We start from the raw sequence: 17,419 nt of genomic DNA on the forward strand, positions 1-17,419 counted from the left end.
TAGAATGAAAGTTGTCCCGCTGTTAAGCAGGTTTTTATAATGTGAGATTCAAAGTTTGGACGCTAGGTGTCAGAAACGGGCCAAAGAGTCTAAAAGCGGCGAGAGTGCGCATTTCTAGTGCAAAAAACAAAAAACGGGCCCAAGAGTCTAAAAGCGGAGAGGGTGCTCAGTTGTAGCGCAGAAATACGGGCCAAAGAGTCTAAAAGGATCGAGAGTGTTCAGTTGTTCTGGAGAAAAAGGGCAAATAAGTCTACAAGTTGCCGTAATTAAGGAGTTTAATATTAAGAGACATCATGAAATGAAACATTAATTTGAAAAAATTTAGTTTACACAACACTGTCAAAGATAGATAAAAATAGTAAGTCAAGAAAAATGGTGTGTAAATGAAAGTAATCAGGAAAATGTATTATTTCAAATATATTTCTTCTTCTGGTCCCCAACAAAAAAAGTTTGGACACCCCTGATTTATAGAATGCTGTGCGTTGAACATCTGCAAGTTGCCTTTTTGGGTGTTTCTGTCTGCCAGAATTCTCCTCCCCTTTGCATTCAGGTGCATCAAATAGCAGAATAAACGTAACTAATTCCTCACAGATTCCTTTATTTCTGTCTATAAATAAGCATAACCCATCAGAACACAGACCAATTTCTGAATATTCATACAAGAATTCAATGTTAGATGTTCCCTCTAACAATAAGAAAAAAAATCAATGTAAATATTTTATGATTAAATTTTTTTTAAAATATAAATTGTGTCAGAACTAGTTTTATGAGATGTAAAACATTTCATCTAAGCATTTGAATGGTTAAATTGATTGGAAAATACAGCATTAGTCCAGGCTCCACAAGAGATTTTCCAGGATACCAATGAAGACGCTAAACAGCGCACAATAAAATGTCAGTTTATTATATATTTTTTTTATGAAACTGGAATGATTCATCCAGTTTCTTCATATAATGTAACTGCATGTTTACACAAGTGAGGAAAACATATACACACATAAATACATAGAAACTCTGAAGTGAAGAAAACATTTCTGCACTTAAAGGAATAGTCCAGCAATTTTCAACCTATGACACAATATAGACTAGACCAGTCTCTACTGTCTAGTATTTGGAGCATTGCTGTCAGGATTTGATTGTTGTTTAAAGAACCCTGTGTATCACCTTTATTTAAAATTCTAGGTTGAGCAGTGCTGTATTATTCCTTTAACAGTACAGAGGAATTTGGCACCAGAAGCTTATAATAATAGCATGTATATTGCACCTTATTTGCACCAGTGTGCAAGGCACTCTTTAACTGAAGTTCCTTATAAGTGCTTAAACTGTTCTCAAACTTTAGATACTGCACTTCAAACAATACATCCTTATTGTTAACAATAAATTATAATACACAATGTGTTTTGTGTATAGATCACACTAGTAAATAGGTGCATCAGTCTTTTTCTAACTTCACACAGATCAGTTCAAAAGTCGTTGTTTTGTCACACAAAACCTCTTTAATATTTCTATATTAGCACAATTACTAGGGGTGTAATTTGCAATATTTATTTTTCCTATACTCTATCAATTCTCAAAAACACAGTATTGATTTTTTATTGTTAGTTTTTTTATGTAAAGATTGGTGTCAGACAGTGATTAATTTAATGTTATGTTTAAACTCCGACCCACTAGATGTTCTGATTCGATAAAAAGTAAACATTTTGTTTACTATAAATATATTTATATATATTTTTTTTTGCTGTTGTCTAATGAAAAACACATACCCTCATTTTTTAAACATTGTTTGAACCCTGTAGCTGCTTGTACAGTGTGTTATTATATCATTTTGTATCAACAGATCAATAGAAATGCTCTAAAATGTTACTCAATCCTCCATTTAAAGTTGAGATGATGTGTAAAATCAGCAGTACTGGAGATTTTTTTTTATTGGACAGTAGCGAGATAAACACACACAAGTGCACACATCTATATGTACAGCTTTGGAAAAAAAATTAAGAGACCACTTCAATTTTTGAATCAGTTTTTCTGATTTTGCTATTTATAGGTTTATGTTTGAGTAAAATGAACTACAGACACATTTCTCCCAAATTCCAAATAAAAATATTGTAATTTAGAGCATTTATTTGCAGAAAATGAGAAATGGCCGAAATAACAAAAAAGATGTAGAGCTTTCAGACCTCAAATAATGCAAATTTGGTGAAATAACCCTGGTTTTTAATCACAGTTTTACATGCATCTTGGCATCATGTTCTCCTCCACCAGTCTTACACACTGCTTTTCGATAACTTTATGCTGCTTTACTCCTGGTGTAAAAATTCAAGCAGTTCAGTTTGGTGGTTTGATGGCTTGTGATCATTCATCTTCCTCTTGATTATATTCCAGAGGGTTTCAATTTGGTAAAATTAAAGAAACTCATCATTTTTAAGTGGTCTCTATTTTTTTCCATTGCTGTATATGTATATATGTGGTTGGTAGGGGCAGTGAATAACATCACCGTCTGTCAGTGAGCTACCATGTGGGAGACTGGGGTTCAATTCCAGGTCTGGGTGACTGAATGCTGCACTACAACCAATAAGAGTCGCTTGGGATAAGATCATCAGCTAAATGCTGTGTAGTGTAAATATTTGTGTGTGGTTGTGTTTTGTGTTTCAGTAAGGCTATATCTGAAATAATTACATTTTCTCTTATGATTTCTTTTGTAAAGTACATATTATGTATTAGTGGACACTACCCATCTAATTTGCATACCACATGACCAACCGACTGTGCACCTAAACATAAAGACTTGTATATAAATATATATCCGATACAGAAAAACAAGCTTGTGTGCTGAATATTGATGATCTAAAGATCCAACAGACTGACTACATGAGTTCCAACACTCAGCACAGGAAAGAGGTGATAAATAAATGAAGCACAGTTAAAACATCGAGCCACACAACCTCCCATTTAGACCTGGCAGGGCTGCATTAGGTGGAATAACCCAGTAAGTACCAGTAATGTAAACATGACTCCATCCACAGATACGTTACTCAATACAACTGATCTTTTAATGCTAGCATGTCTAGACTCTGGGAATGGATGCTGTTTTCCATTAGCTGCAGCCTAATTCCAGTGACTAATGGTGTTTATTTCCTGCCTTAATTAACGTACCCACCTCTTTCTAATCTCAGAGCTCCAGTAAACAAATGTGAACAGTGGAAACCTCCTCCCAAAAAGCCCCGAACTGAAAACATTAAGATTAGTAAGACCTGAACTCTTATTCATTTTAAACTCAACGCTGTGGAACTGAATAAAGAACTGCACTGTTTCCCAGTTTTCCCATAACAGCAGACCTCCAGCATCCCCTCCTCTGGTGTTTCCCCAGTTCGGGTGTTTTGTGGTAACTCCTGAACTGCAGGGTCATGTATGCTGATCAGCTGCGTGGTGGTTTCAGGTAGTTTACAGTCAGTAGGACCATGCTGTGCAGATACAGGGACGTCTCCGACTCTGGGGGGATAAAATAGAGGAAGGAAATCAGATGACTGGTTAACTGCTGGCCTCAAAACCGTTAAACACGCTACAGCAATGACTGGGCAAGACATGAAGCAATCCTCAGTTACAAATACAGCACATCATTTACTTTTTGCAATAACTACAATGGTAAACCATCCATTTTACTAATGTAAAAACCAGTGTACTAAAGACTAATTAAAGTGCAATTTAAAACAAATGCTCACATTTATTTTGGCCTGCCACAATAATTCTGCTATCCATCAATCAATCAATTTTTTTTTTTACCCTCGGGAATACACTGAATGTAACACTCATTTTTTTTATGTAGCCGAGCATTTAAAACGTAAAAGACAATGAAAAAATGTAATTTAAATAAAATTACTACAATGGTAATTTATCCATTTTACTAACGTAAAAACCAGTGTACTAAAGTCTAATTAAAATGCAGTTTAAAACAAATGTTCACATTTATTTTGGCCTGCCACAATAATTCTGCTATTGACTTCTATCAATCAATTTATTTTTATTTTCATAAAATTTTAATTAAAAAATCCTCAGTTACAAATAAAGCACACCATTTACTTTTTGCAATAAGTACAATTGTAATTTAGCCATTTTATTAACGTAAAAAACACTGTAATTAAAGTAATTAAACAAGTAATTAAAGTGTAATTTAAAACAAATGTTTACATTTATTTTGGCCTGCCACAATAATTCTGCTTTTGACTTCTATCCATCAATCAATTTATTTTTATTTTCAATCGGGAATACACGGAATGTAACACTCATTTTTTTAATGTAGCCGAGCATTTACAACTTAAAAGACAGTGGGAAAAAAAATTAAATAAAAAATCCTCAGTTACAAATAAAGCACACCATTTACTTTTTGCGATAACTACAATGGTAATTTAGTCATTTCACTAACGTAAAAAACACTGTAATTAAAAGTAATTAAATGAGTAATTAAAGTGTAATAAAAAAATATATACATTTATTTTGGCCTGCCACAATAATTCTGCTATTGACTTCTATCAATCAATTTATTTTATCTTCACTCGGGAATACACTGAATGTAACACTATTTCTGGGACAATATTTACATTTGAGAGCAGGCTGATTGTATGAAAGCTTTACTGACCTTTAAGATATGATGAGAACTGGAGCCACTGGGTGAGCCAATCACGGCACTGAGCGGGATTCAGCCGTTCTACATTCAGGCCTCGAACGTAACACGCCTGAAAAAAATACATGATTAGACTGAACACATCATTCTAATACTAACAAATATGATGCATACGCATCTAATCTAATAGACAAGGGCTGTGTTAAATAACGCTGGGAAAAAAAAAAACATTGCAGTAGTGCTGAGAAACTACAGCTAATCCAGAATCCAGAGAGAAAGCATATCACTCCAGTTCTACCATCACTGATTGGTGGAAACTTCACACCAGACCTCGAGCAGCTTGGACTGTGTGTCTCTCCACTCTTCCTCCAGACTCTGATCCCTTGATTTACAAATAAAATGTAAAATTTACTGATGATCAGTGATGGTTTAGAGAGACATGTCATCTGCTGGTGTTGATCCACTGTGTTTTATTATCAAGTCTAAAGGGTTTTTACCCAGAAAATCTTACAGCACTTCATGCTTCTTCCCTCTGCTACTGACAACTTTTATGGAGATGCGGATTTTATTTTCCAGCAGGACTTGGCACACTGCCCACACTGTCAAAAGTACCAATCGGTCTTATATAAAATTTACATTTTCTGAGACACTGATTTATGGGTTTTCATTGGCTGTAAGCCTAATTGAAATTAATTACTGTAATAAAGTAACTTTTCAATGATATTCTATTTTTTAAGATACACTAACTTACATTGCTAAGTCTCTCTAAAGTTGTTTTATGCCCCTTAATGAGCCCCCAGTTCCCCTAAAAGAAGGCTGATAAACATACTTAAAATTTTCCTTTTTAATCAAGCTCATAATTCATATTTATTAATTACATTTATTTTATCTTTATCTTTATTATATTTATATATTATATTATATACTTTATTTAACTCTTAGTAAACTTATTATTTGATCTCATAACTTTTAAAATTGTAATTATTAAAAAAAAATGCTGGTATCTGTATATGCATTCCCTACTTTACCTTCTATTTTAACTCTGTGCACTGTAAAGCACTTTGAGCTGCATGTCTGATGTATGATTTTTTATTTTCTTCAATATGTGTAAATATGAAAAAAAGTATCTCAAACCTCTCTGAGCTCCGAGTCGTTCAGCTGGTGAAGGCCCAGGCGCATAATGGCACGGTCCAGCTGCATCAGCTCTAAGGCGTGGTTATTTAGGCGTCGACTATTCCAGAGGGTGGGGAGGCGATGCGTCAGGAAGAGCAGCGGGCAGAGGTGTCTCTGCAGGCAAATATATACAAACACAAATCCACTCAATTTTGTGTTTTACACTGAGCTAACGTTAATGCTAATGTAGCTAACAAGTCTTTTAAAAAAGACTTGTCAGATGCTTTATGACTGGTATTCAATTCTGTACCAGAACTGTGTACTTCTCCTTCAGTACAATACAGCTACAGTGGCCAGAAAATGTATGGAAGTATGGAAACTTTGGAATTATATTATATTTCTGCATTAAATTTGTGATACATTTTTACCTGATCTTCATCTAAAACAACCATAAAAAAATCATAGTCCTAGAGGGAAAATATGTAAAGCCTTGTGTTAATGACCTCAAAAAAGCTAATTCGAGTCAAGTGGTAGCATACCGTGAGCCTTGCTAGTTTGGAGGTCTAGACTACAGCTAATATGACTGATAAAAAAACACTCAAGCCTTTTGAGCTTGTTCTGCACAAGCATATGTGCATGTGAGCCATGCTGGACCAAAAAGAGCTTTCAGAGGATTTACAAACAGAGATTGTTAATTTATACAAAGCCGAAAGGGGTTACAAATTTATTTTAAAGACTTTAATCATAATTCAAGATTATATATTTTTGTGATACTATTTTGGGTACATTTGATTTGTCTATACCTTTTGACTTGGATAAAGATCAGATCAATCAGATCACATTTTTTGAGAAATTTATGCAGAAAAGGGTTCACACATTTCTTACCACTGTATATAAATAGACTAAAGTAAAGGGGTATGCAATATGATAACATGTTTTTATTGTTCTGTTAAAAATGTTGTTCTTGTGATATACAAACTTTTATACATACTTCTCTAAACAGGGTAAGTTTAGTGCTTAAAGAACTCTGACCCACTGCACATTTCTTTACAAAGAGTGAAATTAGTCCTGATTAACTAAATAAAGAGCAGCATACTGAAAAATAGGTCTACTACTGGTGATGCATTTTGTCGTGATCTGATGCATTTAGAGCAATACATATCATCTATTATAAAAATGTCTTTAAATATAGTGATAAGATTTTGCGTGTACTGTACTGTCAACCTCTGCCTACAACCTCTAACTAAAGTACAGATAAAAACACACATTGATTCTACCAGAAGACACAAATATAAATACCATCTGATCTGAGTACATCCTCCTGATACCAAACGGAGGTCCAGAGAACAGCGGTCGTACAGCATGAATGTCGGACACTACTGGGTGAGCACCACTCTGAACCTGTAAATATAACCAAACATTTATAGAAAATAAGTCAAATACATCAAAAAGAAAAAAAAAGAATGAAGCAAACAAGTGAATTTATATTTGATTTACATTTTCTGTATGGACAGGTTTCACACTACAGAACATGACAAAAATAAACGATAATGATAAAATGGAATATCTGTATAGTAAACAACACAATGTATAGCAGGTATATACAGCTCTGGAAAAAAAATGAAGAGAGCACTTCAGTTTCTGAATCAGTTTCTCTGATTTTGCTATTTATAGGTTTATGTTTGAGTAAAATGAACATTGTTGTTTTATTCTATAAACTACAGACAACATTTCTCCCAAATTCCAAATAAAAATATTGTCATTTAGAGCATTTATTTGCAGAAAATGAGAAATAGCTAAAACAACAAAAAAGATGCAGAGCTTTCAGACCTTAAATAATACAAAGAAAACAAGTTCATATTCATAAAGTTTTAAGAGTTCAGAAATCAATATTTGGTGGAATAACCCTGTTTTTTAATCACAGTTTTCATGCATCTTGGCATCATGTTCTCCTCCACCAGTCTTACACACTGCTTTTGGATAACTTTATGCTGCTTTACTCCTGGTGCAAAAATTCAAGCAGTTCAGTTTGGTTTGATGGCTTGAGATCATCCATCTTCCTCTTGATTATATTCTAGCGGTTTTAAATATGGTAAAATCAAAGAAACTCATCATTTTAAGGGGTCTCTTATTTTTTCCAGAGCTGTATATATGTGTTCTGAGAGTAAATGTACTTAACTATTTAAAGTCATTAAAAGGCTGAGACTGACTTTACTGCAGAGGTTGAGGAGGTGGCTCCTCAGGCGGTTATCCTGGACGCTCGGTGCCGTCCTCTCCAGCCCGCTGAGAACAGCCTGGTGATGCTGTGCCCTCTGCTTGTGGTACACGGCCTGAAACTCCAGCAGCTGCTGCGGCGTCCAGAAGTGCCGGATCAGGAGCTGGCGGGGAAAAAGGTACCTGGTAAAAGGAGTGGAGGGGAGGAGGAGAGGAGTGGGATGAGTGCAGGATGGATGGGTGCATGGATTTGTGGAATTATAGCGCATTGGAAACACAGACGGGACCAAGAGAGAAAACCCAGAATACTAAAGAAAAGAGCTTATAAAGCTTAACAACATGACTTCTGATGTTTTAAAGGAATATTCCAGTACAAACTGACAAAAACAAGAGAATCAGATTGGATTGAATTGTAGATCAGATGTGAAACACTGCCACCTGCTGCTGTGTGACGGTAGATTTAGATAATCTGGAATTTTATGGGGGAGGAAGAGGCACTAATGCACCACCTACTGGACTGCTGAAGCAGCTGAAATTGCTTTACCATGTTATTTAAAGGGATAGTTCGGTATTTTTGACATGAGTCTGTATGGCATCATCATAACCAGTGTCGTGCATCCACACTGACTTACCCCCCACAGCGTCCTGTGAGCCGAGTTCTTGTCCAGTTTAGGTCAAAGCGAAAGTAGTCCGGCATGTTTGCTGGGGTCAGGAAAATAACTCCTTTTTCTTCCCAAAGCAGTACGTGTTCAAAAGAGTGATTTATTTACATCACAAAAAACTAACCCTGCAAAAGTCACGCCTCGTAAATCACTTGGGTCCTACTTTCTCTCGTGCCATATCAATGCGCGCAGCGCTGCAACCTGACAGCTAGCCTACGTGTTTGGGTCGCTTTGTTTACTTCTCGCTTGTTGACGCGTGCGCAGCTCGCTGTCAGAATGACGCGCACTGATACGAAATGAGAGAAAGTAGGACCCAAGTGATTTACGAGGCGTGACTTTTGCAGGGTTAGTTTTTTGTGATGTAAATAAATCACTCTTTTGAACACGTACTGCTTTGGGAAGAAAAAGGAGTTATTTTCCTGACCCCAGCAAACATGCCGGACTACTTTCGCTTTGACCTAAACTGGACAAGAACTCGGCTCACAGGACGCTGTGGGGGGTAAGTCAGTGTGGATGCACGACACTGGTTATGATGATGCCATACAGACTCATGTCAAAAATACCGAACTATCCCTTTAAGCAAGGTTTAAAAATATATATATAATTTTTTAGATTTAAGGTGGTAAAACTTTGGTGTGATTAGTTCCTAGAGTCACTGGATACCTCTCTCACCAGATTTGTGTGCTGCTCCAACAGTTCAATACAGTTATCTACTATTGCATCTTAAAAAAATAAAATATCATTAAAAAAAGGTACTTTTAATTTGGTAATTTAGTTCAAAATATGAAACTGTTATATATTACATAGATGTATTACACACAAAGTGACCTATTTTAAGTGTTTACTTATCTTATTGTTGATTGAAACCCAAAAGTCAGTGTAGAAAGTTAGAATATTATATAAGACCAATTGGTACTTTTTTTTGACAGTGTGGGCAGTGTGCCAAGTCCTGCTGGAAAATGAAATCCACATCTCCATAAACGTTGTCAGCAGAGGGAAGAAGCATGAAGTGCATGAAAACAAAACTGCACTGACTTTAGACTTGATAATAAAACCCAGTGGATCAACACCAGCAGATGACATTTATCTCCAAATCATCTTTCATTATAAAGAGTGTTATTAATTTAATTATCTTAATGAAGAGCAGCACATTGGAAAATGTACTGTAAATGTATATTTTGCTAATTTTAAGAATCTGTCAATTCTCATGCATTTTAAAAATGCATTTTTTACATTTCAGGTGGCAGAACTGTGGGATTACGAGGACATTTGGTGTAATTACTTTTTAAGAGTTACTGGATACCTGCCTCACCAGAACTGTGTACTTCTCCTACAGTTCTATAGATCTATCTATATAAATAGACTAAAGGGAGTAATGGTGATATACACACTTCTATATATATATATATATATATATATATATATATATATATATATATATATATATATATATATATATATATATATATATATATATATATATCTTGATTAACTAAAGAGTGTGCAGTACATTGAAAAAATATTGTATTTATAAACTCCTATAGGATATAATTTGAATAGTTAATTTAAAAAAAAAGTCGCTATTTATGCATTTTAAACATATTTTTAAAATGTTATATTTTAGTGGTATCAAATTTGAGGGCAAAATCTTGTAATGTCCTATGTAGTGAGTTTGGAGGGAATGAAGTCTGAGATGCCAAAAGTCACTGCTTCTGATTAAGGGAGATGCCCAGCTGATGACCCCTGTGAAGAGCTTGTGGCGTAGTGGATGATTAGTGTATTTGTGAAGGGAATGTTAAGTATTTCATGTTAAATGTTGCTGATTGGATCATAAACCGCCACAACAACCAAGCTGTTAGGTAGAAGAGGTTACCAGTGTAGGTAGCTAACAGTGAGTGAGTGGGAGAGTAAAGGGAGGGACCCTATGTTTAACCCTAGATGTTAGGTGAAGGACTTTCATCTTCCTGTATTAATGTTACATACAGGTGGTATAATTGTGAGATTATGAGGAACTTTGGTGTGATTACTTTCCTAAAATTACTGGACAAGTGGCTAATATTACTAAATTTAAATTACTACTTTTTTTCAAAAAAAAAAAAAAAAAAAACAACAACTCAGAATTAATCATTAGGATCAGTTTATCTGTGCACTTTCCACTGTGTGCACAGATAACATATTCAATACTTACATAAGTACAAAGACAAGGTAGTTGGCAAATGGAGGTATTGAGATGATGACCAGAGGAATGGCTTTGATCATGTCTCTGCGAAACTGTCGGATAGAGAAAGATACACAATTAAACACTGTTAAAACTTCTATAAAAACACACATTAAATTAATAATGTACAATATATTAAATATTTATTTTAAATATACAATATTTTAAATATTTAAAAGCACCAAATTGTTCATCAATGCTGTTACTGTGTTCATATTTTCACAAAAAAATGTTTTTTAACCATGTTAAACCAAGTAACATTTTGTTTCCCCCAAGACTTTAAAGTATTATAAAAGGAGAAGTTTTATGGTAAAACTACAGTCCATATATTATTACATCCTTTTAAGCCTCCTAGTTTTAGTATAAAATCAATGCAACAAAATTCAGATAAGTTGCGTAAAAGCAACCACTGAATTACACTGACATTCCAAAAGTCACGGGATACCAGTATTTGTTTTTAATTTATTTCTAATATAATCACAGTGGCCGCCCCTTAGTCCGCTGGACCACTCTGAGCCCTCATGGGATAACAGTATGTAAATTAATCACACCTGTTTAGGTTATGAGGTGTTTTCATGTGAAAGGGGCCGAACACTGGCCAATGTGCTCATGGCAAGGTGATGTGAATTATGAAACTTGGAGCAAAGACTGATAGTGGGTGCCAGATTGGTAGGACATTCCATTTACAAGGTTTTACATGTATATGCCATTAATATGCCTGTCATATGTGTACCACGTACCATATGTCACAGAATGCTAATATTACCACCCATAGTGGACAGAGCAGTGGGTACTAATGGTATAATCTCATTCACGGCCTACACCAACACTTTGACACTTTCTCACCTGTCTGAGTTTCTCCATTTCACGGTAAGGCAGCTTGTTGTAATCAATGTTGTTTGTGATCATACGTGTTTTGATTCGACGGATTTCTTTGGCGTCCTGGAAGAGGAGTCGAAATCCTGCAAAGAGCATTAGTTAATTGAGGTCAGAGCCAAAGTGTTTACGACCTGCACGTCTGCAAGTGTACAAAAACATCTATGTGGACACTGCTATTGGTCCATTTAGCCATATTTATTTTATATAGTGTTTAATAATGAAACTATCCCTTTTTTACAGAGAGTCAGCTTATTACTGTGGTTAGATTCCAGATTTAAAACAAATTAAACATATAATACACAACATAGACATTTTTCTTGAAAATCAAGGGAATTAAAAGGGGTTTATCCTGCTTTTGTTGGAGTAACTGTCACTAATGTCTAGGACAGGATTTTCTACTAGATTCTGGAGGAGGCTTTCTATAAGGGGTTTGATTGCATTCTGCGACAAAACCATAAGTAAGGTCAACTCTGTGTATTATAACTTTGTGTATTATACATACCTGCTGCTGTATGTATAGATTTTCCCCTTTGTCTATCTGTCTATCTATCTATCTGTCTATCTGTCTATCTGTCTATCTGTCTATCTGTCTATATGTCTATATGTCTATCTGTCTATCTGTCTATCTATCTATCTATCTATATGTCTATCTATCTATATACATGGCTATCTATCTATATGTCTATATGTCTATCTATCTATCTGTCTATCTATCTATCTATATGTCTATCTATCTATATACATGGCTATCTATCTATATGTCTATATGTCTATCTATCTATCTATATATATGTCTATCTATCAATCTAAGAGAACAGAGGTACACTGCTCCACAGCTCAACACTAGAGGCTTTATAATACCAGGCTTATCTGCTCCAGAGAGAGTCCTATTCTATTGGCAGCTTAAATTAGCTAAAAGAGCTGTTTAAAAACACTCAGATATTATGGGTTGGCTTCTCGGACATGTATTAAACCTAGTCCTGGCCTACATACAGTTTACATCTTTTTCAATTGAGACTTTTCCAATCACAGAGCTGTTCAGTCCAGGACTAAGGTTAGACAAACTGTTCAAACATAGATTAATCCTAACATTATACTATATTTTACTTTCAGTGGTAAAATATTCATTCAAATGCTGTGTATTTTTTGTATATGTACATTATGCTCAATACGAGTTTGAGACACTGCCCCATAGTGCTCTATTAGATCCAAATCTGTTATCTGCAGACCTTAATCCCACAGTCAACTTCTTCTAATCTTCTACCATGGAACCATAAAATTAATTATTAAATTGTAAAAGAAATGTCTGCTTTTAATCTAATCAGAACAGTAAGACCTAACAACAATCTATCTATCTACCGCCATTTAGTGGGCTGGGTTTAAACACAACACTAAATGAACCACTTCTGACACCAATCTTTACATCTAAACTAATAAATAAAAATAAATACTGTGTTTTTTAAAATCAATATAGTATTGCAAAACAAACTAATATTGATATTTTCATACACATCTACTTTACTGTCTTAAAAAAGAGATTGACAATAAGTCACCTTTCATAAACGTGTGGTACAGAACATAGAAGCGAGGAAAGCGGCGCTGCAGGAACCTCTCATACTTCTCATTGGCCCATTTCAGCTTGGACACGATGTTGCGTCCAATGCCGTGCCTCGCCTGGGAGGGGGAATACTGCCGCACTAAAAATAACCTGCAGAAACCAAAGAGAAACGGTCAGGAAACATAGCAGTGTACTGAGATTATGACCAAAACATCCAGAAAGAGAACCATAATATCAGCTGATCAATAGAGGTGTGAGAAAACACTGATATTGTATTATATCGCAATATTCTGTTTATCGATAAAAAAAAAAACAGTTTCACTTTTTTATTGTTCATTTACAGGTAAAGATTGGTGTCAGAAGTGGTTCATTAAGGTGTGTGTTGTGCTGTGCTGTGCTTAAACCCCACCCACTAGATAGCAGTGCTGTACTTGGTCAACAGATCCCACTTTTCTGATTGGACAAACTTATGTTTTCTGCAGAGTTTATAATATGATGGTTTTCTTATGCTATAACAGTTTAATTTTTTTAATTATACCTGAACAATCGTAGTACATACCTTCTTGTTTAAAGTATTGCAATATATCACGATATGGGCGATATGGCTCTAAAATAATATCACAATATTTCATGAAATTTTCTAGGGGTGTCACGATTCCGATATTTTATTGAAATTGATCGAAATTATGTCATGGTCTCGAGCCTCGAAGTCAAAAAGAGGATTGACGTGCGCTACACAAATGGCGCAGCACACTGTAGCCGCATTGTGACTGCTCAAAGAGCAGCCTTTTCTCTTCTCTTTCTCTTCTATCTTCTTAAAGAAAGACTTAGACTTATATATAAAAATAACAGTTGTTTTGTCTAGCCTCAAATATGTTAATAATTTTGGTACCTTAAGGAGCATCTTTCTCTCAGATAAAGTTAATCATATATCTTTGTTAAAGAAAAAAAACATGTCTTTCTCAAATTTTATTTTTCATGTGTAACTGTTATAGTAGGATAGGAGTTCAGTGTTTTAAGGCTATAATTGTTCTATTATTTTGTACATGACTGTTCCTGTTTTTTTTATTATGTATTTTGTTATGTTGCACATTTGCGGTTTTATTAGTGCACACTGCTGCTACCAAAAAAAAGGCACTAGATGGCAATACATATATATCTTAAAAAAATTATTTAAATTTGACCATTAGTGCCTAATGTGGTGTATTACAGATCACTTGTATCACTTATATCAAGCCCACCTTTTGAAATAAGCCTCTCTGCTGTAAAAAAGGAAAAAAGAAAATGGAGTGTTGAATCAAATCGTGACCCTAAAATCAGAAATAAAATCGAATCGAGGATTTAGAGAATCGTGACACCCCTAATATTTTTGCGATAACGATACTCTTGGTGATATGAGATAACATAAAATTCAAAAATCTATTTCAAGAATACACTACTGCAACAAAATAAAAAATACATTTTATTATTGCATACAATATGATAGGGCACATCTCTAACTGAGATATTAAAAAATACAATAATTTTATCAGACTTGTAACAGAAGTCAATGATCCAGAATGTCATGATAATAATAATAATAATAATAATGCACTCCATATATCTCCATATTTCCATGATTAAAGTAAAATAAATGATACTGGACAGATATAATCTCTAGTCTCTAGTAGATATATAATAGGAAATGAGAACAGTGTGAATTTTTCTTTTGCTGAAAACAGTAAAAAAAAGTACCCAGATGTGATAATTAGGGGTGGGTCATATATTTGGCACAATATTTCAGGTTATAATATTGTTCAATATATTCAATAATGTTGGTGATATTCTTGCCAATACACAGCTCTACCTCAGTCATTATAAATGAATAGCAGGGTTGGGTGTTCCCTTACAAAACCTCACACACTAGAAGAACAGCTCTGGGCCTAATCTAACACACCCATTTCAGATATTCAGAAACACTCTTTAAACCAAAGTATCTGCTTTTAAATGGGACTGAGATTGAAGGTCAGCTAGATGACCTTTAGAACTGAGGTCAGGAACTCTTTAGGTTTTTATTTTTTGCTGTACTGCACCACCAGCAGCAGCAGGCTGAAATTCACTAGAGTAAACACTAACACTCAGCCTGCTTCTGTCACTTAATGACCTTACACTTTTAATGTTTAACTGCCTGCACCTTACATATAACTTTCCATATTGCCTGATTTAACTTTAATTATTTTATTTTATTTATTTGTTAAGCATTTTATTATTTATTTCATTTGATATTTTTTTGTAAAGCTGCTTTTCTATCTTCTAACTCTTTTGATACTATAATTTCTATTTCTGTTCATTAATTAATTTATTTATTTTATTGTTCTCTCATAATATTTCAACTTTTTATTTATTTTTTTACTATTTCTGGTGCATTTTACATTTAGAGCTGGATATCAACATTTTATTGTATCGTGATGAGAGTGTGAAAATTCTGTTTAATTAGATGCTACGCAGCTTCTCTTAAATAAGAATCACTATACTATGCATGAAAGTGTTTTTTAAGAATCTGCCACTGCTGATACATTCAAAACACGAATCAAAACATAGCAAATACTGTGTCCCATAAAATTACCCTTAAAACAATATTTTTACTACATCACCCAGCTCTATCTATAGTGCATGAGTATTTACACCAAGCATGGTGGCTTTTATACAGTTCATATTTATACTGTTCATCTGCATTAAATTAAGATGATATAATATGTAATAATATTTGTCCATATCGTCCAGCTCTACTGAGATTTATACATGTATATACATGGTGTTTTTTTTTTCTTTACTCAATTTACATTACTTTATTTAAAGCAACTTACAAAGCAACTTCTGGAGTTTCTTAAAGGTAGCGAGGTAGATGCTCCTTTGTTGCTTTGGCCTGAAGTTGATAGAATATTTGATTTTTATTTTTATTTTTTTCTCTTTGAATCAATGTTTTATTGTAAATATTTGGCTAAATTGAAAATAGTGCAAATTATTAATTAATTAATTGATGTATTGATTGATTTGTTGAGAGTGTATTATTATATATATGAGGAAAAAGGGACCCATAAAAATAATGAGTTTCTTTAATTTTAACAAACTGAAAATCGCTGGAATATAATCCAGAGGACGAATGATGCCATCAAACCAAGCTGGACTGCTAGACTTTTTCACCAGGAGTGGCATGAAGTTATCCAAAAGCAGTGTGTAAGACTGGTGGAGGAGAACATGATGCCAAGACGCATGAAAACTGTAATTAAAAAACAGGGTTATTCCCTCTTAAAACTTTATGAATATGAACTTGTTTTCTTCGCATTATTTGAGGTCTGAAAGCTCTGCATCCTTTTTTTTATTTCAACTGAAGTGGTTTCTTATTTTTTTTCAAGAGCTGTATATAACTTATATAAAGCTACACACACACACACATATATACTAGCTACCCTCTGTCTGTCATCCTTCAGTGACTAGCTAGCTACCACACTGGCTAAATTATGGAACATGGCCACAGAAACCCTGAGAGTTTTACGAAATAAACCTAATTTAATCAGTAAACTGACCATTTTCTCATTCTCTCACTCTCTCCTGTCATCCACACACCTGACATCTGACCTGAAGATCAGCCCCAGCTTCAGGATCAGAAGCTTTAGCGAGCATTAAACCCTGTAAACTCCATTATCCGACATTATCAGCGCTATATTTCTGTAGTAGATATGTACCTGATGTGCGCAGCGGCCGGGGTTCGGGTGTAAAAGCCCGCAGGAGCTCTTATTCCACACAGAACAGCTACTGAAGCCCTGCTGCACACAGTCATACAGGGCAGCGCCATTTTGCAAAAGAACTGCAGTCAACTCTGAGTGGGCGTGGTTAACGTGCAGGAATGCGTGCGGGCGTGGCTATGTGTTCAAACCACGCCCTTCTGAATGTGACGCTTGGGCCAGAGCTCTGAGGATGGAGTTGATTGGATAACTTTAAAAAAAAAGCTATTTAAAAAAAGATAAATCTGTGTTTTCTTAGCATATATTACTTTCACTATATTATATGTATTTACAGTACCAGTCAAAGCTTTACAGGAACACATGTAGAATTATTCTTAAACAAAATATTTTTTATACTTTAGATTCTATTAAGTAGCACATTTATCTTTGAGG

The 17,419-nt window shown here is 34.6% G+C and overlaps 1 protein-coding gene across 1 annotated transcript; it reads right to left on the reverse strand.

Annotated features, from left to right (window-relative positions):
• Positions 1 to 2,459: 2,459 nt before the first annotated feature.
• Positions 2,460 to 17,133, reverse strand: letmd1 (LETM1 domain containing 1). Its single transcript, XM_049463230.1, has 9 exons — positions 16,988 to 17,133; positions 13,258 to 13,412; positions 11,672 to 11,787; positions 10,796 to 10,878; positions 7,942 to 8,128; positions 7,031 to 7,132; positions 5,753 to 5,905; positions 4,634 to 4,730; positions 2,460 to 3,489 (listed from the first exon to the last, which is right to left on the reverse strand). Exons 1-9 carry the CDS (start codon positions 17,095 to 17,097, stop codon positions 3,416 to 3,418), a joined length of 1,077 nt encoding a protein of 358 aa, XP_049319187.1. The 5' UTR covers positions 17,098 to 17,133; the 3' UTR covers positions 2,460 to 3,415.
• Positions 17,134 to 17,419: the final 286 nt, after the last annotated feature.

This window comes from Astyanax mexicanus, chromosome 13, assembly GCF_023375975.1.
Source record: "Astyanax mexicanus isolate ESR-SI-001 chromosome 13, AstMex3_surface, whole genome shotgun sequence".
NCBI lineage: Eukaryota > Metazoa > Chordata > Actinopteri > Characiformes > Acestrorhamphidae > Astyanax > Astyanax mexicanus.

Bases quoted from the DNA above. Each gene is read 5' to 3' on its own strand.
- letmd1 (XM_049463230.1), bottom strand. From the start codon at position 17,097: ATGGCGCTGCCCTGTATGACTGTGTGCAGCAGGGCTTCAGTAGCTGTT. The intron at 13,413-16,987 runs GTACATATCTAC...TGGTTTCTGCAG, and splicing joins CCGGCCGCTGCGCACATCAG to GTTATTTTTAGTGCGGCAGT. The intron at 7,133-7,941 runs GTCAGTCTCAGC...TTATATTTACAG, and splicing joins TCCTCAACCTCTGCAGTAAA to GTTCAGAGTGGTGCTCACCC.